Raw genomic sequence first — 24,127 nt, forward strand, 5'->3', positions numbered from 1 at the left:
GGAAACTTGGGGTAAACAACTGGAACATAGAAACAATCATCTACCGGATTGCCCGTAAGGCAATGGGGTAATTAGTTGATAGCGCTATTAGGTTTGGCACCCTCACACCGGGCCGTAAGGACGGGCGTGAACTAATTACTGGGACAACTTGTGAATACAACGCGGATATAAGACCTCCTACAGCTTGTCAAGGTTGTTTGATACCTTGACTTTGACCAATGCCTGGTTATGGGCATTGGGGTTAGGCATTTCCATCATTGACGCTGCATACGGTACAATAAACGAGTTAACAACGACATCTGAACCAAAACAACGAGTTGATTTAACTAATATCTGGTAACTTCACACGTAAGCAACACCTTGAACTCACCAGCGTAGTCTGACACACTTGTTTGCATGCTTGTAGGTCGTTAACCTTGGAACATGGACTTGCTATCTGGAAGTGCTGGAGTGGTCATGGATTGAGGCTTTCGGATTAACTTGCATTTTATACATTGGTTTTAAGTACTATTACGAAACATTTGCTAAACGATTTATTACATGCTTCCGCTACACAACACTTTGGGATTTGATATTATATGTTATTTAAGTATTTACCATTGGTTCAATGTGATTGGTGGCTCGAACTCTGATGCGTAACACGCCTCGCGGGATTCCCGCAGGTGGGATTTGGGGGGTGTTACAGATAGGACAGATTACTCTCCCGACCACATTCAAAGACGGTAACAAGAGCAGAACAGTACCACTAACTTTCCTGGTTGTTCGAACTCATTCTTCGCACAACATAATACTCGGGCGACCCGGATTGCGAGCTCTTGGAGCAATCAGTTCGACAATACACGGAGCTATTAAATTCCCTACCGAAGCCGGTGTTGCCACTATCTGTTTAGAGTCGAATTCGCTTGTCGCCGAAGTAAGACATGCGGCAGAAACGAGCTCCCAAAAGTCCAAAGTACCCACGGAACTTTGGGCAATCAACCCGGATTTTCCCGAGCAACAAGTAGCTATTGGTGCTCAGCTCCCAAAACGAACGAAGAAGCTTTTATGGGAATTGTTAAGCAACTCGATAGATGTCTTCGCGTGGAAGCACTCTGATATGCAGGGAGTCCCCAGATCCATGGCACAACATCACCTGAACGTAAAAGAATCAATCAAACCGATAGCACAAAGGAAAAGGCATATGGCGCCGGATCGGGCAAAAGCCATTGCAAAAGATGTTAAAAGTCTCCTAGACGCAGGAATCATTCGAGAGGTGCGGTATCAAACATGGGTATCAAACCCCGTTATGGTACGGAAGAAAGATAATTCATGGAGAATGTGCATCGATTTCACCGACTTAAACAATGCGTGCCCGAAAGACTGTTTTCCTCTACCGGAGATTGATGAGAAGATTGACTCCGTCACCACGTTTAGGTTAAAGTGTTTTTTGGATGCTTACAAAGGATATCATGAAATACAAATGGCGGTCGAAGATGAGGATAAGACGACCTTTGTCACCAATGAAGGAGTGTATTGCTTTACTAAGATGCCGTTCGGTTTGAAAAACACCGGTGCTACGTACCAGCGTCTGATGAACAAAGCTTTTAAGGATCAGATCGAACGAAATGTGGAGGTATACGTTGATGACATCATGATCAAAAGTCACGACGAGGTCGCCATGCTAAAAGACATACTCGAAACGTTTACCCGACTCCGAAGCATCAACATGAAGCTAAATCCGAAAAAATGTACATTAGGGGTAGAAGAAGGTAAGTTTCTCGGAGTCATGGTCGGGTCAAAAGGCTTACGAGCCAACCCCGATAAGATTGATGCTGTTCTTACAATGAAGGCTCCGACGTCGGTCAAAGAAATTCAGTCCTTAAACGGACAATTGGCTGCTCTCCATCGGTTCTTGTCAAAAGCAGCAGACCGGTCGCTCCCATTCATGGATGTTCTCAAAAAAAGCTTTAGATCGGAGTTCAAATGGACGGAAGAGGCTGCGCGAGCTTTCGAAGAGCTTAAAACTTGTTTGGGCACCTTGCTAACCCTCACCGTACCAGAAGAAGATGAGGTATTAACAGTATACTTAGCCGCATCATTCGGAGCTATCAGTGCAGTGTTAGTTGCACACCGTACTGGGAAGCAAATTCCCATTTATTACATAAGCCGAACGTTAAAAGATTACGAAACAAGATATTCAAACTTGGAAAAATTAGCCCTGGCTCTAGTCCATGCTTCAAGAAGACTTCGCCGATACTTTCAGGCCCATCCAATTGAGGTGCGAACAGACCAAAGAATCCAACACGTTCTCCGACGACCTGAGGTTTCAGGTCGAATGGCAAAATGGGCAATTGAATTGGGCGCGTTCAACATTACCTTTCGAACTAAAGGTCCGTTGAAGGGGCAGGTAATAGCGGATTTCTTAGTCGAAATACAGGAAGAGAAAGGAACAGAAGACGTTGAAAAAGCTCCAGAAAAGCCGTGGTCCTTGTATACCGACGGAGCTTCTAGTACCGAAGGAGCAGGGGCGGGCCTAATCCTCACCGATCCAGACGGAACGGATATGACGTATGCACTCCGGCTAGAGTTCAAGAGTTCGAATAACGAAGCTGAGTACGAGGCCCTCTTAGCTGGCCTACGTCTACCGCTGAGAGTTGGAGCAAAAAATGTCATAGCCCATGTAGATTCGTTATGTGTAGCAAATCAGGTAAATGGAGAATATGAGGCGAGGGAAGCAAACATGGTCGAATATCTCGAACAGGTAAAACAAGCAATGGCATTATTTGAAGCATGTAAGGTCGAACATATTCCCCGTAGCAAGAACAAGAAGGCTGATGCTTTAAGCAAGTTGGCATCAGTGTCGTTCAGTCACCTGGCCAAGGAAGTGAGAGTGGAAGTTCTAACTACGCCTTCAATCGCAGCTCCGCAAGTAATGCAGGTCGAAGCACCATCGCAAACATGGATGACGCTAATAATTAACAACTTGGTACACGATGTTTTGCCAGTCGATAAGACCGAAGCGAGGAAAATACAGATCAATTCTCTCCAGTATCAGATGCAGGAAGGAGGCTTATACCGAAAGACTTTTCTCGGACCTCTGCTAAAGTGCTTGGACCCGAAGCAAGCTAGTTATATCATCAGGGAAGTACACTACGGCATCTGTGGTATTCATGCCGGGCCTAAAATGATTGTTACGAAAGTCAAGAACGCAGGATACTACTGGCCGGGGATGCATGAAAGCGCCGTAAAAGAGCTCCAACAGTGTGAAGAATGCCAAAGGCACGCGCCAGTCAGCTTCCGAGCCAAGAACGAAATGATACCCGTAACCGCAGCATGGCCCTTCCAAAAGTGGGGCGTTGATATCGTCGGACCTTTTCCAAGATCGAGCGGAAGCGCTCAATATCTGCTAGTTGCGGTAGATTACTTTACCAAATGGGTGGAAGCCCGACCATTTGCAGTCATCTCCGGCTACAACGTGACACGTTTCTTCTGGGAACAAATTGTATGCCGATTCGGTCTTCCGCTCTACATCATAAGCGACAACGCGAAGCAGTTTGCAGAAAACCCATTTAAGCGCTGGTGCGAAAATCTGAAAATAAACCAAGTTTTTTCCTCGGTAGCCCACCCTCAGGGCAATGGGCAGGTCGAACAACTCAATCGGCGAATTGTTAAAGAGGAGACTCGGTTACGAGGGAAAAGGCTGGGCGGACGAGTTGCCGAATGTCTTATGGGCGCACCGGACATTGCACAAAACAAGCAACGGAGAAACACCGTTCAGTCTTACCTACGGCACCGAAGCAGTAATTCCCGCTGAGATCGGACTCCCAAACCAGAGGTGCAAAGACTGGAAGGAAAATGAACATGAACTCCGATCCAACCTCGACTTGTTGGAAGAGCGCCGGAACATCGCGGCCATCAAAGAAGCCCGATACAAAAAGAAGATTGAGAAGTACTATAATGCTCGGGCAAAAATCTACAAGTTTAAAGTCGGAGACTATGTATTCCGGAACAATGATGCGAGCCGCGTCGAGGCCCCGGGCAAGTTAACCCCCAAGTGGGAGGGACCGTACCGAGTCAAAGAGGCTAGCGACAAGGGCTCGTACGTGTTGGAAAAGATCGATGGGACTCCCATACCCCGGACTTGGAACGGGGTGCATTTAAAGAAATGCTTTATGTGAACAGCCTGATACGGCTAAAGAAGATCGCTATTTTATGTTTGTCATTTCCAGTTTCCGTATGTAATTCGGGAGGGTAATGCCCCGATAATTTTCTACTTCATTTGTAACCGGGATGTTTTTTCCTCGGACTGATAATTAGCGAAGCAATAAATAAAGCGATCTGTACTTTTACAAGTATAAAAATAACATATGTGTAAGTTCGAACATATTCTCTAAAAACGTGCACAAACGGGCCTCGACCCATGCCTCGCGCCGATCAAGAAGGCTTAAATAGTTCCAAAAACATAAAAATCTATTAAGCAGGCGAAGCACCCCTTTCCGGTGCGATCGCTAAATTGAGAAACAAATCCCGAAGCAAACAGTAAAAAGTTTGGACGCAAACTAAATACTAAGTAGCTAAGGTCAAAAGACTGATTTAACAAAAAAAAAATCACAAAATCATGCATTATGTGTCACCGAAATGTTTCAAACAAGCATAAAAGGAAGTTTGTACGATTACAAAAACAAACGTCAAATCTAAACCACATCATCATCCTCTCCAACAATAGGAAGCTTGCTCCTTTGCTGAATAACCGATAACGGCTTATCTATTAAATCTGCCACCTTATCAAGCACGGAGATTTGGAGTTCATCAAAAGCCTTCACCGCAGCATCCAATGCGTCTTGAGCTCCCGCGTCATAGCCCGGAACCTCTTCAGCAGAGCGAATCGAGTCATGTGCGGCCTTGAAACCTTGTTTTATTCCTTCATTCGCTCCTACCGCATTAACGCTATTGACCAAATCAGCAACAACCTTCTCCAGCTCGGGGCTTTGCTGAACTAGCTTGATGACCCAAGCAACCCCCTCCGTCAAAAACCATTGTTTCATAAGCATCAGCTCCGACGTCTGGGCGTAAAGCTCAACCATCACAGTGTCGCAGCGGGATAGCATGCCCTTTGCTTCGTCAATCAAAGCGTTATGAGACTCGACAGCCCTATCACGAGATCTCTCGAGTTCACCTTTAGCTGAAGAAAAGTAAAAGTCAGTAAGGTAAAGAAAAATATACACACAAAGAACAATCAAAAAAGACGTACCAGTTATCATACGGTGATAATCGGCCAAGAGTTGGTCGTACGACTTCTGCATTTCCTTCAATTCCGCCGCGTGCCTTTCCTCCAAGTTAACTTGTTTTTTCTCCAGGACAACAAACTTTTCTTTAAAAACCTCCAAGTCCTGGAGAGCCCTGTCTCGAGCTTCGTGGGCCGCTGCAGCCGAAGCTTGAGAAGACTTGGTGACCTCCTTGGCTTCCGACACTTGTCCCTTCAACCGATCAACCTGGGACCGCAGGGATACCAGCTCTTGTTTCGTTTTCGATCGGACATCACCCTCGTTCTTCAAGTTAGCGATTTCGCGTTTAAGCTTATGGCATGATGACTCCGATTCAACCCAACGCTTATACGTCTCTACCACTAAAGAGTTTGATTGGGCTTGGTTCAACATCAAGGCATTCCCAAGCTCTGGCCCACTCATCTTTCGATAATAGGAATGTTCAGCAGGAGTTCCCAAGTGAAATAGAGACATCTTGGCTGTAAGGGCATCCATAATCCTGTCTTTGTTTGCCAACGACCATTCCGGTACGTACTTCTCTAGTGCATGGGCAGAATCCATCTCTTCAATGCCACCCGAACCTAACTCCCGGAATAAGAATACAGCTTCAGTATCATACCATAAAGGAGAGGAAGAGGCGCTGTCCCCACCATCAATAGGCAAAGGGCTCGGCCTAGATACATTAGAAGCAACCCCTGTAGTGAACTTACCCGAAGGAGAAGGTTCAGATTTTTTGGGATCAGACGTGCGGACATCGGTAACGACCTTAACACCAACTCCGCCAAAAGATAAAGGACTTAATGGAATCTCTAACGAATGATCCCTAGGGGTGCGCCCCCCATGGAGATGAGCATCCAAATTCTCCAATACGCCTCCGGCAGTCGAAAACTCAGTAACTTGGTCATCATCATCCAGAGTAACAGTCTTAAGATCCGTCTTCATCTTCTTCTGTATGGGTTTCAGACCAGACTTAGGCGGAGCCCTTTTCCTCTTCAAACTAATCGGAGGCTGCTCACCATCACCATCACCATCATCTTCATCATCGTCTTTTAAATCTCCAGCACGCTCTTCTTCATCCCCCACAGATAGATGGGTACCTTCATCTTCGATCACAAACCTGGAACCGGATCCTTTCGACCCGATTGAACCAGTTTCCTTGCCCTTACCCTTACCACTGCTGGTCGCCGTCACGAGCTGAGCCAGAGCGATGTTTGCTGTTTGTACCGCAGGATTTGAGCCCGAACCCCCTTGACCGGCTAAACCACCTTGATCATTCAGAGCTTCCGGTTCTCGGATCTGATAAAGATTCTCCTGCACCACATTTAAATACGGAGGGTCACCTTTTGGTGTCCTCGTGGCTCGAATCTGAAGCTCCTTGGAGTCGAAGGACTTCAACCTTAAAGCTTCTCGCAAACCCATAACTGTAAAAAAGTAGTATCCGGAGTCCGGTATAATGAAAGAAAAAGATAAAAAAAAGTAATTATGCGAGTGACACAGCGAGCATAATATCAAAAGTAAAAGGCATGACTAACCCTCTCCATTCCACTTAAGGGTAGGATACCACTCCGGTTCGGCCCAAATCGTGCTGATCCGTCCCATAACAAGAATGTGTTCCGGATAACTTTGTATGCGGCCTGCTTCCTTAATCAAGTTTGCATATAAGTCCTTGTTAAATTCAAAATCCTCAGGAAGAGAAGACGGGAGTTTCATCTTCTTGGTCCTCCATGCCATAAACTCCGGAACGCACCGGTCATCAATATAGAAAAATCGTTCCTTCCAGTCTTTTATACTGGTAGTAAGCCATGTGTAGCAGCAGGAATTCTTATCCCTGACCTCAAAGTTGTACCAGTTGCCGGACCGATTCAATTTGTAAAAAGCCCGGAACACATCCAAATCCGGGTCGGATCCCAAACCACGACAAGCCAGCTCAAAATGACACACCTTGGCAAGGCCGAAGGGGTTCATCTGAGAAATATGAACCTCGTGGAACGTAAGAACTCCGATCAAGAACCTCGTCAGAGGGAGACGATAGTTACAATAATCGAACAAACGAGTGTAAACCCCTATTTTTCCCGAAGGAAACGGATAAATAGGCGTGTCCTTTTTGGGAAGAACGGGGTGCAGAGATGCAGGGATTGCATACTTTTCAACGTACCAAGCTAAACCGTTTCTATTCAAAGTGTTAAAGCAACTGGACAGATTGTTTTTCGTCGCCATGTAGAGAAGAAAATAACCTGTTTTTTGCAGATCGCCTGTTCTCAGAGAAGAAGGAATGAAGAAGATGAAGAGTGAAAAGTGGAAAGTGAAAAGGTAAAATCGAAAGATTGTTTAGCCCCCTTTTTACATAGGGATGTGGGAACCGACTTAAAGACCGCCAATCAGACGATGACACGTCATGACAGCTGATGTACACCAATCGTCACATCAGGCGGGAAACATAAAGTGACTGACGGTCACCCAGCTAAGGTCACCGTTTAGAAATTCAAAATTTAAAAATTATCTAGACCACCAAAATCGCACCGTCATAGTTCGAAGCTGTTATCTAAGAAACACTACGAACTAGGGGGACTTGATGAGGATACGTCCTTGACCGGACCGAGCCATCGCCATAATTAGAACCGAGCATGACACACTAAGGTCGGACCGGACCTTGCACCATGAGACGGGTCGGACAGATACGATGGTGCGACATAACTAACTGGGTCCCACCTCCATAACCGCCATGATAACGACTGGTCCGACTCTAACTAACTTGCCACATCAGCACACCCAAAAGCTATAAATACCATACTTAGACCTCCAAAACGGGTAACTGCCACTCTCTCACTCTTAACTCTCCTCTCTCTCTCCCTGACCTATTTTCTCCTCGCAAATACTTATTCTCACGCCCGAGCTTGGTCACAGAGAGGCCCCCCTCCCTGTGACGAGGCTAACGGTGTGTTGTTTCTCTGAAGTCTTGCAGGTTTATTGCTTGATCGTCTGAAGCTCTACTCCAACCAGGTCGTACCAACTGGTTTCTGAGTCTTCAATCAGCAAATAAGGAAATAGAGGATGTTTACCGTGAAATTGTCGGAACAAAGCGCCACCGCCGCCGTGACTCCGCCGCCAACGGCGGTTCGTCGCCGGAATCGGCACCGCCGTTTCTCTCTCTCTCTCTCCAGTCTCTCTCTATCTCCTTCTCTTCTCTCTCTCTCCGCCATAACACTCTCTCGTCATCAGTCGCGTGGGAGCTTTGTCGGTCCGCCATCGAGAGGGGGGGGCTCGCTTGACCGGAATGAACCGCCGGCTTGCCGGCCCTTGTGCTGGTCGCCGATCTGAACTCGAGGGGGAGGGGAGGCTGCTGTGGTGTGCGTTTGTTGAGCTGCAGAGGATATGAAGGTTTGGGGTTCCATTTTTTTTGGGTGTGTATCGAGAGAGAGAGAGAGAGAGGAGTGTAGATGTGAGGATGGTGAAAGGCAGTGTGTGTGTTTGTTGTATATGTATAGATCGAGAGAGGATGAGAGTGAATATGAGTGGGTGTTTGGTAATTTGTGACGAGTTCTCTGTGTTTTAACTTGTGTGTGTTGAGAACTAAAAGACCACAAGGTCTTAAATACATAAGCAGGAGTCTTGTGGGTGTATGCAGTATATAGATAGGCATGGATCTTATATGGAGATCTTGTGTTTCAACTTTTGAGACCAAAAATCTCTTGTAGAGATTTGATATGATTTGTAGAGATTTTATGAAGATTTAATAGGATTTAGTAAGATCTTGGTAAGATTTTATATAGATTTAGTATAGATCTAATATATTAAGTGCTGGTTTAGGTTTGTGGGTTTTGGGCTTGGGCCCAGGGCCCACAAGCCCATCTTACGTGTAAGTGGCCCGTAATTCCTACGAGACCCGATATCGCGACCCAAACTCCATAAGCATAAAATATTCGTGTAACATCCAAATTTGTCGGCTTTATCAGTATTTCGTATGTTTTCAGTTTATTATCATTTAATTTCCAACAGTATCTCCGCAGATCGTCACACGCGCACTGTAGAACCGCATAAGAGTTCCTAAGCTTACTGAGGCCCTAATTAAGTTAATATGTGTTGTAAACACTATTTATTGTCGCGTTAATTGCTTGTTAATCACATAATTAAGGGTGTAATTTACCGGTTGTCACAACGATGGTTATAGTCCCGTGTGACTATACCGACTGATTACCACGTTGATTAGGTGTAGTGACGAGTCGTAGTTTCGGCCAAAATGCGTATTCATGCGTATTGTAACCAAACTACTCTTGGGTATCAAAACACTTTGTTTTGATATCAAAACCTGTTTTCTAACTTAACTAAACATGTTTTAACATGTTTAGCTCGTCACTTTTAGTATAGTGCTCATATAGGGTCGTAAGATAAGCGGTCTAAACAACCGCTTTGTTGGTGCATCCGTCTGTCGTCTACGTCTTGTATCGAGTCTTGTATAGAGCTAGGTAGATTAGGGCACGAGAATCAAGAAAACATGTATTAGTGTTGATTCCGCTCGAAATGACATCTAGTCATTTCAAGCGAAATCTCATAACATTCTGATTCCGCTCGTATTGTTAGTTGTTGATTTCGCTTCAAAGTAGAAGTAGTGATTTCGCTTGAGAGTGTTCAAGCGAAATCAGAACCTTATATATAGGGGTTCTTGGGGGGGGGGGAATCATCATTAGTTCCTTCCGGTTTGCCACGAAGTGCTGCCGAAGTGTCGAGTCGCTGTAAAAGTTTTTCTTGCAATAGAATTCGACAGTTTAAAGTGTATACTAGCTGAATTGACCTCAGTTTCTTAGTTTCCGCCTCTGAAACTGAGTTTAACTCTTCTGATCGACTCGGTTGGGTCACAAAACGATCCTACAAGTGGTATCAGAGCTCAGGAGGAAGAGTTCATACCAATTCGGCTGCGATTTCTGATTTCTACACCTTCTTTTTCGAATCATTTCGAGGTCAAATTTGGCTCAATTTTACACAGTGCATTCGCAATTGTGAATTAACAAACCCTTAGAAGTTTCAGGTCCAAATTTGAACTAAAACTGCAGAATTTTGAGATTCCGCTTGAAAACACTCGCAAAATGATGATATCATCAGTGATTTCGCTTGAGATTAGTTTTTAATTCCGCTCAGAATTCGGATTCCGCTTGAAATATTTAGGTTAATTCCGCTCAAAATCGAGTTCCGCTTGAAAGTTACTGTTTGATTTCGCTTGAAACGGTGTATTGGTTAATTTCGCTTGAAAAGATCAGTGTAATTCCGCTCCAAAGTTTCTTGGGTTATTCTGCTTGGAACTATATTTTGATTCCGCTTCAAACAGGGGTTTCGCTCCAAAAGAGTCCTATTTAAACTGATATTCCGCTTGAACAGTCAGTTTTGAAAATTTGTTAAAATTCAAACATGGACGAAGAATTCTACAATGCATTCGCTACACCGGTTACCCCGATCAGTCTTGCACAGAACACGATGTTGGAAAACGAAACGGGGACGATGCAAAAACCTCCCAAACTCATGAACATCGAAGAATATAAAGGTTGGGAAAGTCGTTTCGAGAATTGGGTACAAGCAAACTATCTTGATGCTTGGGAATGTGTTGAAACTAAGTATGTGAGACCTACAAATGATGATGAGGGGATCATTCCTATTAAAGATTTAAGTGCTGAAAACAGAAAAAAAAAATAAAAAGATGAGAAAATGATGCTAAATCTGCTACAACAAGCTATGAAAGAAGACATCATGGTCTTATTGCAACATAACGGAAGTTCTTATTCGATTTGGAAAGCATTGAGATCAAAGTTTGTTGGTAGTAAGGAAATGATCAAGAACAAGAAATCACATTTAAAGAAAGAATTTGATTTGTTTCGAGGGGTGAAAAATGAGAGCACAAAGCAAATTATTGAAAGATACTGCAATCTTTTAGCCAACATAAGAAGGTTAAGCATCGAAAAAGATAATGAAGAGTTGATTGAAAAACTTGCTGATGCGTTGCCACACGAGACTTGGGGAACATATCTCATGATGCTAAGGAACAAGAAAGGGTTCAACAATCTGACACTTAGCAAATTTATTGAAAAGATTGAGGCTCAGGAGATGGAACAGAGAAAGATCTCCAGAATGAAAGATTTCGATGGTGAACAAGATATAAGTTTGTACTACAAGGCAGGGTTGAATGATAAAACAACCAATATGTCACCAAAAGTTGAAACTGCTTACAACGCTAAGAATTCAACCGGAAGTTCATCAAAAGGATCAAGCAGCACCACAAGTTTCTCATCATTTCCATCATTTGATCCGAACATCTTAGCAACAAAGAATGGGAGAAAACTTCAGTGTAACTTTGTGATAAATCTTGAGAGATCAAGATTATTCTGAGGAAGTTGCTAAAAATCACATGTCTTTGTTGGGAATGGTTTTGGAATCTTATAGTAGTTTTGTGGCTGGAAAGATCGGGACTCCAATGCTTATAAAAGAGGATTACGATCAGATCGATGCTGATGAGATGGAGCTTATAGATATTAAGTGGTGTTTGGCCAGTGTATTGAGGAGAGTTGAGAAATTTAAGCAGATCACAGGAAGAAATGACTTACGTGAGGCTAATATTTCTACTTTGGGTTTTGATAAATCTAAAGTCACTTGTTTTCGTTGCAGGGAGAAAGGACACTTCAAGAGGGAGTGCACCAATCGCGAAGCAAGTGGAGCTCAGAATCCTTTCAACAACAACAACGATTACTACCGGAAGACCATTTACCATCAAGTTGCTCAACAACCAAATCAACAACAACAGCATCAGGCACAAACTGCACATGGCAGAAATGTGATTGAAGATTTGTCAAAGAGAGCTTGTATGGTGAATCAAGATGAGAAGAATCCATCATCAGGTTTTAACTGGGATAAGTATATTCCATCTGATGAAAAAGTGTGTGTGATTGATCAAGATGATGAAAAGATGCCTGAAGGTTTTAGTTGGGAGAATTTTACTTGGGATGATTATATTCCAGATCAAACTCCAGTTCACACAACTTTTGTTGCGAGAATTGAAGAAGATAGTGATGATGATGGAACTGAATACTATGCTAAACAAATGAGAGATCACTTGAAGATGTTAGCTGAAAGTGACAGAGAAGATGAGAGATCAAAGAAGAAAAAGAAAAAGGTGAAGACACCAGTAAGCAGTGATGATGAAGTTCCGGTGGTCCGACAAAAGGTGAAAGAAGTTCCAAAATTCAAGATTGATGAAGAAGCTGTTGCGAAAAAGTGTCAAGTGATATGTGAAAATTGTGAAGCAATAAAGAAACAAAACAGTTCATTGATTCACATTATGAACAGATTAAAGGAATCTTATGATGTGCTGAACAAAGCGATGAATATGTACAACGACACAAGTGAAGAGCAGGCTACCGCAATGAAAACACTTCAGGGAGCGTTCATGATCAAGCAGAAAGTTGTGAACAACTACATTGAGAAGTGTGCTGCTTTGGAACAAAAGCTTGAGTTGCAAAGAATTGAAACTGAAAGAGTTAATCGTTTGTTGAAAAGTTACTCATGTACTTCTTATGTCATTAACAGGATTTATCCAACAGTTGAAGGCATGAAGGCATGGGAAGAAGATGAAGTAACTGAAGAAAAAGATGCTGGAAAAGATGCTAAAGGAAAGGCTCCTGAGAAGAAAGTTGAAAAGAAGAGTGACACGAAGAAAAAGACTAACAAGAAGAATTCTGGTAAGAAACAAGGTGTCAGCTACAACAAGTGTCCACCCCCGCTGGAAAATGGATATTTGGCTAGAAATCCAAATGATGAAAGAGTCAAAAAGGCAACAAATTTGCAGTGGGAGTCGGAGTCGTCAGTCAATTTGCCAGAAAACATTGATGTTGTTTTTACATCGTCTGTGTTAGGATCGGAGGCTCTCATAATAAATTGATCATTCAGAGAATATTAAACAGTGAAAAGTGCAGCGGAAATGATTTCAAACTTTGTAAACACAATCCAAAGAAGAGAATAGTATGATAAACAATTGCTTCACATTAAGTCAAATGATTGAATTACAAAGCAAATGATTACAAGCATGCTTACAATACTAAGCTCCCCCTCAGCCTGATACTCCAAGGTTGGTTGCACAAGATGAAAGGATTGGACCGGAGAAGAAGAATCTACTCAGTCAATCAAATGTAACAGTACAGGGTACTACTCCATTTATAGGCAAACCAAACCACTGAAGCATCTCAGCTGACGTCACCATGATAGTGACATCTAACAAACTAACAACCTATATACACTGTTCTAAACAAACTACTGATATGCAACATCTGATTATCAGTACAATACAAAACAAGAGATAACAACTGCTTCACGTTCCACTGTTGTAGCCTGAGCACTGATGTTGAACTTCAGTGCTTTCTTCAAAGGTGATCAGTCTTTGAGTGGGCAGTGCTTGTGTCTTCAGCAGTACTTAGGAAACAGCAGTAGATAGAGGAACAGTGTTTGTCTTCAGCAGTCTTTAGGATCTCATCAGTGTTTGGTTCATCAGTGGTTATAGTGAGCAGTGCTTAAGATCCATCAGCTGTTTAGAATACCACTGTCAAGGGGAAAGCAAAGTGTAAACAGCTGCTTATTGTTAGTCCACTGATGTGATCCAGTTTTGGCTTTACATTATCTGTTCCTCTGGTAGGGTTCAATCCTAACAATCTCCCCTGGAACAGATAATGCCAATACCCTTCATTATTCAGGACCTTTATTTCTCACCAAAAGTTCCTTAGCTTGTCTTTTAAATTCAGCTTCAAATTCCTTGGAACTTAGATCATCTTCATCCCTACACAGTGTAAGTTCAAGGAGATCCTGCAAAACTTCAAAACTCAGGCCAAGAGCTTCTTTCCTTGAGATGTACTTCACTTCACCATTGGTTCTGACCAGAGTCAATACATGGGTCTTTTGATCAGATATCCACTTTAGTATTTTTAAACCAATTGGGTTTCTTGGGAGAGATTTATTCTTTGATGAGTTTGGAGATGATGGCCTTGTAAACACTTGCAGACTTTCAGACATTCTTTTGAAGGCCATTTCAATGACTTTGTTAGCTGCAACTATGTCTTCTGCAGTCTCTTTTTCAATAAGCTCTTGCCTTTCAATGTTTGTCATGCCCGTTGAAGTGTTTGGTGATGCAGGTTTTGTTAATACCTTCTTAACAAGGTTTTGAAGCTTTGTTGAGTTCTCTTCTTTTAGACCCATTTTCATGATGGCATCATTGAAGTACTCAGCTTCCTTTTCCTTGACCTCTTCTTCAGACAGTTGTTTTCCTTTCTCTTGGTTTGACACAAGAGTAGGATTATCTACTGTTTTGAACAGTGTTTTGAGGCTTTCAATCTGCTGCTCAAGCTTCATCATTTGTTCACGTTTCTTTGAAGCGCCTGTCACACCCTGGCTTTGCGGAAGCGTGGTTAATTTGGTGTGACTTCTTAATACCATAGCTTAACCATAACAAAGCTATATGAATAAAAACCATGCAAGATCATCCATTCATTTAAGTTTTAAAACCAAATACAATAACATTGTATCAACGGAAACACACCCTAACGACATAAACATTGTTCAGCAAACATAAACATAAACACAGTTTAAGGACTGTGACTTGTCCAGGAAAGAGTCACATTCCCTAAACCCGGATGACCTCGTACTAGTGCAGCGGGAAAACGTGCCATACCGTGCCAGATCCTTTAATTCCCTGAAATACATGTAAGTTGAAAAATCAACAATAATGTTGAGCGAGTTCATGTGTAGTGAGTAAGTAAAACCTTTGTAAAATGTCTGTATGTATGAAAATTCCTGGTATGTAGCAATAAGGAAAAAGAGATCAATTAATGTGTAGCTAATACATTAATAAGTGAAAAGGCCTAGGAAGCACTCAAACCTGTAACGCGAATTTCATACCGGTCCTTCCGGCGGAACGACATTGTCACCACATGCAGCCACACGCTGGCTCATGCGTGGGGCTCGCAACACCCGATAGATCTATCACTCATGCCTCTCGTTCCTTATACAAGGATTAATGGTCTTACGATAATAGCCTACCCATTCACATGATCTAGGTAATAACCCTCCTTACGCTATCCATACCATGTAAAAAGTACTCGTAATCATAGTAACATGTATTTCACCCCCGCAGTTTAGAAAACTGAAAACAGTTAAGAGAAAAGGGGGACATGAACTCACAGCGGTGCGTCTCTACCAAGTAATACTCCAAGTCAAGCAGCTGTGCAACGACCTACATGTACTAACTCTATTAGACGGACGGTCGTGCCTTAGCTTTATGGTTTAGGTTTTTGGGAAATAGTTAGACAACTATTTCGTGTTTACATTCCGTATATACTTGGTGATTATTTTCCTTCCCAAGGATGGGGGATTTAATACATGTGCGTTCGAATTATATCATTAAGTCTCACTTAATATATATTTATTTCCAATCCCAAAATATAAATATTTTTCTCAAAAATATCATATTTTTACTTTACAAAATTTTCCCAAAATAATACTTTGTCAAATATACGCGTGCATGAATATTTCCGTAAATTGCGTAAGTTACGTTTTAACGATCGAGTGGTAATATTAATTACCGGTGTAACTTATATATTTATCGTGAAAGCGTTCGTATTATTTTGGATTCGTTAACGTTCGAAAATATTATTTTTACTCTAAAAATAATATTTATGTATCTTCACAAAATAGTTGACAAGGGACGTTGTGAAAAATATATTTACCAAATATATATTTATCACGTTTAATTTTGTGAAAGTCCCACCTCCGATATTTGTAAATAAAGTCGTGGCGAAACTTATATTTTGAAAACATGACGAAAAGTATTTCTAACACTTATAGTGAAAATAATTCTAAGTGTTAGGTTTTTGGAAAAATTTCGCCAGAGTTTCCTCTGTAACTGGAGGTGGCCACGCTTTCAAGCGTATCATTTTCTTTTACAAATCAATTCAACAGTTTTCTTATTCAATCAAAATAACGTCCAACACAACAAACTAGTTAATATATATGTAAATCGCATAAATCACATGAACTTGTGATTTACTCAAAAATGCGAAGTAAATCTCATTACTTTTAGCGGATCTTAATGTAAATTAGTTCGGTTTCGTAAAAACCCCGTTTTTATAGAAAGTCCATCTTTACATCTTCTTGTAAATTTTACAAAAATAGTTATTTTGTCGAAACTTTGTGTTACACAAGTGTTTACACACTTGTGTGTTCTAAAAATCATTCTAGTTATCATAAGATCCATCTTTAGAAAACATGATTTTCTTGACACTCGGTCCTTTGAAAATACCACTTGTAGATACGTAGATCTGCTAGTTTTAAACACTATTTCACAAGTAAAAATGCTTTTACACAAGTTCATGATTCGTGTGTGGTAGAGTTTCACCCTTTAACCCTTGCTTCATTCAAAAAAACCTTATGTCATGATTCATGATCATGACCAACCCGGGTTAAATGATGATCCGAGCTACCACAACATAGATCGGGTCCGAATAACCACACAATTTAATTACTACAACATTTACACATCATATGAGCTTTTAACCATCTTTTAAGTGCATTTAGTAAACTTTAAAGCATCACCTTGTAAGATTTCGAGTTTTAACCGTTACACAACATATTAACCACTTCAAAATAGTTCGAGAAGGTGTTTTAAGTAACATACCACTAGCTCGAGGCTAGGGAAGGATCTAAGCGCAAAATGGGAGGATAAAAGCTAGAGAATGAGGTCCTTCGAGCTCCGAGTGCACCAAGACTCCTTATGCGTGATCCTTGACACTTGTATGTTGTTGGAATGTGATGAACAAAATCGAAAATGGATGGATGTATATAGGGGATGTTCGGCCGAAAGCTCTAGAGCAAGAGGGAGAGAGTAGTTTGTGTGGTGTTATGGAATGTAAGTGTTCTTGTGTAAAGCTTGATACTTATAGGCAATATTATGTTCATAATCCATTGGATTTTATGTCTTAAAGATATTAAACATCCAAGAATAAAATAATCAAAAGTGTACCAAGTATGTCCCCTAGCATGGGGACGGTTTCTAAAGGGGGGGGGGGGTTCTAGTTCCATTCTAACCATTTAGTTAGCTTATCCCGGTTAGTTGTGTGTTGTGTTTTAAAGCGGGTGTTAGGGTATTCAGGGACCCTAACTTTAATGACAATATTTTCATGTTCCGGGTAAAGTCCGGTTGTTCGGTTGGATAGTAATCCGTTAAAGCGCTTAACAAAGCTTTAGAGTGTCGTTAATACCATTTTTTAGTGACACAACTTATTCCCGACACTTTGGAAAGTGTCTAGTAATATTTTTCTCATGTTTTGGCACTTTATTAGTTAGCTAAAAGCTGAATTGTTCATTAAAGTGCTAAGTTTTGTGCTTAGTGCATGTCCTAGGCACATCCTGTCATTGTATCTTATTCCTAGAGACGCAGTTCTACAACCCTTGTATCCCTACACTCACTATGGGTGTAGTGAAATCTTTCTGGCTCATACAGGCCTTAGAGGCAGTGTCTGCCTGATGCTGGCTTTATCAACATGTTCAATAGGTTATCCGTTCATAGTGTTACTGTGCTTTTGTGCATCATGTTTGTCACTAGAGTTCAGCATGTAAATAATGTAGTGACGGTAATTAAAGTATGATGCAGGTATGTACAAGTATCAGAATTCAAGTAGCAGTTCATCAGTAATTTCAAGCAAGCACAGTAATTAAGCAGTAATTAATTATTAATTAAACCGTACGGATACCTGATTTAGTGAGGGTTGTCACATTCTCCCCCTGTTAGAAAAATTTCGTCCCGAAATTTTAAGTTCTGCTTCTAGTCGTAGGGTTCTTAGGAAATAGGTGGGGGTATTTCTCTTTCATCCGGTCCTCACGTGTGACAACTCGAACTTTAGACCTATCATTGTGTAACATATGTGAACTTGATTGACTAAGTGAACGATTATTAAATGTTTTGTGATATGTGTTTTAATGATTGTGTACATGATACGTTATGTGTTTTATGTATATAAGTTACACGAAACTCGAACCGCACAACACTAGCTCAACCGCACAAGCCAGTTGGGCTTTACACTTGCATGCGGACCATTAGAGGCAGCCGAGTTGGGCTCGGCCCACTCCCCTTTCACGCAAACAAACACCCTTAGGGTGTTGTTCTCTCAATTGTTACAAACATAACACACACACACATTCACAAAACCCTAGTTTCCTCTCTCTCTCCCTCACGAACTCGCGGCAGCCGGATCTTGTATCACGAAGACTTTCTCGTTCGTTGGTTGGATCACCTATTTCCAATCGGACGTGGTTGACCATTTACTAGCTTACCAGTACTCTTTGTGTATCTGCCGAGCAATCCAAGATCATGTCTGGACGAATTAACATGACTCAAGCCCAGCTAGAGGCTCTCGTTCAAGCTCAAGTTGCTGCGGCACTTGCAGCTGCTCAAGCAGGTCAACCAGCGCAGCAGCAAGTTTGCACCTTTAAGAACTTCATGGACTGTCGCCCAAGTACTTTCAGCGGCACAGAAGGGGCAGTGGGACTCCTCCACTGGTTTGAGAAGCTGGAGTCAGTGTTCGAGATGTGTGAATGCCCTGAGGCTCGCAGGGTGAAATACGCCACTGGCACGCTAGAAGGAATAGCACTAACTTGGTGGAACGCCCAAGTTCAGATCTTAGGGTTGGCAGCTGCTAACGCCACACCCTGGAACGAATTCAAGGAACTTATCAAACGTGAGTACTGCACCAGGGATGATATCCACAAGCTGGAAAATGAGTTTTATCACCTGAAGATGACGGGGTCAGAGATAGAAGCTTACACGAAGCGATCGAACGAACTGGCTATTTTGTGTCCTACCATGGTAGACCCTCCGATCAAGCGCATCGAGTTGTACCTCAAGGGTCTAGCCTCAGAAATTCAGAGCCATGTTACATCGGCTAACCTTGACAACATTCAGGATATCCAGCGTCTTGCTCATCGCCTCACGGATCAGGCGGTGGATCAGAACAAGTTGCCCAAACGCATCAGTGCAACCACTTCAGCCGCTACTCCCACTACACCCAGTGACAACAAAAGAAAGTGGGACGGGGATTCTAGCAAAGGTTCAGCATCCGTTCAGTCTCAAGCTCAGCAGCAAAAGACTGACCACTACCAGAGTCCTAGTCAGCAATCCTCTGGTGGTCATAGACAGAGAAGGTATCAAGGGTTTCACCCTAAGTGTCACAACTGCAACAGACATCACAGCGGCCAGTGCAACAAGGGTCGTTGTCAAAGATGTCTCAAGATGGGTCACGAGGCCAAAGACTGTAGGAGCCCACGGCCTGCAACTCAGAACCAGCAACCGCAACAACCAGCTCCACAGAACTCACAGCAGCAGCAGCCACAGCGTGGAAACCGGGGATGTTTCCAGTGTGGGGCTGAAGGTCATTTCAAACGCGATTGTCCCCAGTTGAAGCAGAACCAGAATCGCAACAACAACAACCATGGCAACGGGCACAACAACGGGGGAAACAACAACAACAATGGCAACAAGGCAAGGGGTCGAGCTTTCGTGTTAGGACGAGGAGATGCAATGAACGAACCCAATGTGGTTATGGGTAAGTTTCTCCTCGACAATATTTATGTTACTGTTTTATTTGATTCGGGTGCGGATACAAGTTATATTTCTGTGAAAGCTAGTAAATTGTTAAAACGTACATCAACACCTCTAAGCACCAAACATGTCGTAGAGCTAGCTAATGGTAAGAGTTTAGAAGCCACGCAGATAGTCAGGGGTTGTAGTATTGTCTTAGCCGGTCAAGTTTTCTCCATCGACCTTATTCCCATAGTCTTGGGAAGTTTTGATATCGTTATTGGGATGGATTGGTTATCCCAACATCAGGCAGAGATCTTGTGCAGCGAGAAGATTATTCGTATTCCACGTTCTGGTCAGGAACCTCTCGAAGTCCAAGGCGACAAGAGTGGTGCTGTGGTCGGCATCATCTCTTTCTTAAAGGCGCAGAAATGCTTACGAAAGGGGCACACTGCCATACTGGCACTCGTTACAGACGCATCAGCAAAGGAAAAGAAATTGGAGGATATCCCAATTGTTCGTGACTACCCTCAGGTGTTTCCTGAAGACTTACCTGGCTTACCGCCTCACCGTCAGGTCGAATTTCAAATCGAGCTCGCTCCAGGAGCAGCACCCATAGCTCGCGCACCATATCGTCTAGCTCCATCAGAATTGGAGGAATTGTCAAAGCAGCTACAAGTGCTCTTGGAAAAGGGCTTCATTCGTCCAAGCTCTTCGCCTTGGGGAGCTCCAGTACTTTTCGTGAAAAAGAAGGATGGTACGTTCAGAATGTGCATCGACTACCGTGAACTCAACAAGGTGACGGTGAAGAACCGTTATCCTCTTCCACGCATAGACGACTTATTCGACCAGTTGCAAGGGTCGTGTTACTATTCCAAGATAGACTTGAGGTCTGGTTACCATCAGCTGAGAGTCCGGGATGAGGACGTCTCCAAAACCGCATTCAGAACTCGCTACGGCCACTACGAGTTTCTTGTCATGCCGTTCGGGTTGACGAACGCGCCTGCTGTATTTATGGACCTTATGAACAGGGTGTGCAAACCCTACCTAGACAAGTTCGTCATAGTATTCATCGACGACATCCTGATCTACTCCAAGAGTCAGGAGGAACATGAGCAGCACCTACGCCTTATTTTGGAACTTCTTCGAAAGGAACAGCTGTACGCTAAGTTTTCGAAATGTGACTTCTGGCTTCGTGAAGTCCACTTTCTAGGCCACGTAGTGAACAAGGATGGGATCCATGTCGATCCATCCAAGGTAGATTCGATCAGAAACTGGCCTGCACCACGTACGCCAACGGAAATACGCCAATTTTTGGGTTTGGCAGGTTACTACAGACGGTTTATTAAGGACTTTTCAAAGATTGCTCAGCCACTTACTCTACTAACACAGAAGGGTGTCACCTATCGCTGGGGAGAGCCCCAGGAGACTGCTTTTCAGCACTTAAAGGATAGACTTTGCAGTGCACCTATCCTCTCATTGCCAGAGGGCACAGATGACTTCGTGGTTTATTGTGATGCATCCATTCGGGGACTGGGATGTGTGTTAATGCAGCGCGACAAGGTTATTGCTTACGCCTCGCGCCAACTTAAGATTCACGAACGGAACTACACGACGCACGATTTAGAGCTGGGAGCTGTTGTTTTCGCGCTTAAGATATGGCGACACTACCTGTACGGTACCAGGTGCACGATTTACACCGATCACAGGAGTCTCGAGCATATCCTTAAGCAGAAGGATTTGAACATGCGTCAACGGCGATGGGTTGAACTACTTAACGACTACGAATGCGCCATCAAGTATCATCCAGGCAAAGCCAATGTTGTGGCTGACGCCCTCAGTCGGAAAGACACTCTACCACGGCGCGTGCGAGCGCTACAGCTTACGATTCAGTCTAGCCTTCCTGCACAGATACGAGATGCTCAGGCAGAAGCATTGAAGCCCGAAAACGTCAAGGCTGAAGCCTTACGCGGCTCACGACAACGATTAGAACAGAAGGCAGACGGCGCCTACTATGTAACGGGGCGTATTTGGGTCCCACTTTATGGCGGTCTACGCGAACTTGTAATGGATGAAGCTCACAAGTCTCGCTATTCGGTACATCCAGGGTCGGACAAAATGTACCACGACATCAGAACCACTTATTGGTGGCCTAGCATGAAGGCCCACATCGCTACTTATGTTGGCAAGTGTTTGACCTGTGCGAGAGTCAAGGTTGAATACCAGAAACCAGCGGGCCTACTTCAGCAGCCTAAGATACCGCAATGGAAATGGGAAGAAATTTCCATGGATTTCGTTACAGGCCTACCTAGATCCCAGCGGGGAAATGATACCATATGGGTGATCGTTGATCGACTCACCAAGTCTGCACACTTCCTAGCTATAAAGGAAACGGATAAGTTCTCCACTCTCGCAGACATCTATCTCAAAGAAGTTGTTTCGAGGCACGGGGTGCCCACATCCATCATTTCGGATCGCGATGCACGATTCACGTCAGAGCTATGGCAAGCGATGCATAAATCTTTCGGCTCACGATTAGACATGAGCACAGCATATCATCCTCAGACGGATGGGCAGTCTGAGCGAACGATCCAAACTCTTGAAGACACGCTTCGGGCATGCGTTATAGATTTCGGCAACGGCTGGGAAAAGCATCTCCCTTTGGTGGAGTTCTCATATAATAATAGTTATCACACCAGCATTCAAGCCGCTCCATTCGAGGCATTGTACGGACGTAAATGCCGGTCACCTCTCTGTTGGGCAGAGGTGGGGGATAGTCAGATTACGGGTCCAGAGATTGTAGTGGACGCCACAGAAAAGATAGCACAGATACGACAACGCATGGCGGCAGCACGCGACCGTCAGAAAGCCTACGCGGACAAGCGTAGAAAGCCATTGGAATTTCAGGTCGGGGACCGGGTGTTATTAAAAGTCTCACCCTGGAAGGGTGTGGTTCGTTTTGGCAAACGGGGCAAACTAAATCCGCGGTATGTCGGACCATTCGAAACCATTGAGAAGATAGGCAAGGTAGGCTACAAGTTGAACCTACCAGCTGAACTCGGTGCAGTTCACAACGTCTTTCACGTGTCGAATCTCAAGAAGTGCCTATCAGATGAAACCCTTATCATTCCTTTCAAAGAACTCACTATCGACGAGCGGTTGCAGTTCGTCGAGGAAACAGTTGAAATCACGGACCGGGATGTAAAGGTCCTCAAAAACAAGAGAATCCCTCTTGTTCGAGTACGTTGGAACTCCAAACGTGGCCCAGAGTACACCTGGGAACGCGAAGACAGGATGACAGAAAAGTACCCTCAGTTATTCGGAACCAATGCAACCACTACTGAGGCTGAAGCTATTACTTCGGAATTTCGGGACGAAATTCCAGATCAACGGGGGGAGGATGTGACACCCCAGGAAAAACCAGTGAACGATTGAACTTACCTAGCTTCCTCAGTAAGTGCATACCAAATTTCGGGACGAAATTTCTTTTTAGTTGGGGATAATGTGACAACTCGAACTTTAGACCTATCATTGTGTAACATATGTGAACTTGATTGACTAAGTGAACGATTATTAAATGATATGTGATATGTGTTTTAATGATTGTGTACATGATACGTTATGTGTTGTATGTATATAAGTTACACGAAACTCGAACCGCACAACACTAGCTCAACCGCACAAGCCAGTTGGGCTTTACACTTGCATGCGGACCATTAGAGGCAGCCGAGTTGGGCTCGGCCCACTCCCCTTTCACGCAAACAAACACCGTTAGGGTGTTGTTCTCTCAATTGTTACAAACATAACACACACACACATTCACAAAACCCTAGTTTCCTCTCTCTCTCCCTCACGAACTCGCGGCAGCCGGATCTTGTATCACGAAGACTTTCTCGTTCGTTGGTTGGATCACCTATTTCCAATCGGACGTGGTTGACCATTTACTAGCTTACCAGTACTCTTTGTGTATCTGCCGAGCAATCCAAGATCATGTCTGGACGAATTAACATGACTCAAGCCCAGCTAGAGGCTCTCGTTCAAGCTCAAGTTGCTGCGGCACTTGCAGCTGCTCAAGCAGGTCAACCAGCGCAGCAGCAAGTTTGCACCTTTAAGAACTTCATGGACTGTCGCCCAAGTACTTTCAGCGGCACAGAGGGGGCAGTGGGACTCCTCCACTGGTTTGAGAAGCTGGAGTCAGTGTTCGAGATGTGTGAATGCCCTGAGGCTCGCAGGGTGAAATACGCCACTGGCACGCTAGAAGGAATAGCACTAACTTGGTGGAACGCCCAAG

The 24,127-nt window shown here is 43.5% G+C and overlaps 1 protein-coding gene across 1 annotated transcript; it reads left to right on the plus strand.

Annotated features, from left to right (window-relative positions):
- The first annotated feature begins 631 nt into the window (after positions 1-631).
- On the plus strand, positions 632-4,157 carry LOC110919528. Its single transcript, XM_022163795.1, has 2 exons — positions 632-3,481; positions 3,600-4,157. Exons 1-2 carry the CDS (start codon positions 632-634, stop codon positions 4,155-4,157), a joined length of 3,408 nt encoding a protein of 1,135 aa, XP_022019487.1.
- Positions 4,158-24,127: the final 19,970 nt, after the last annotated feature.

Source organism: Helianthus annuus, chromosome 16 (assembly GCF_002127325.2).
Source record: "Helianthus annuus cultivar XRQ/B chromosome 16, HanXRQr2.0-SUNRISE, whole genome shotgun sequence".
Lineage (NCBI taxonomy): Eukaryota > Viridiplantae > Streptophyta > Magnoliopsida > Asterales > Asteraceae > Helianthus > Helianthus annuus.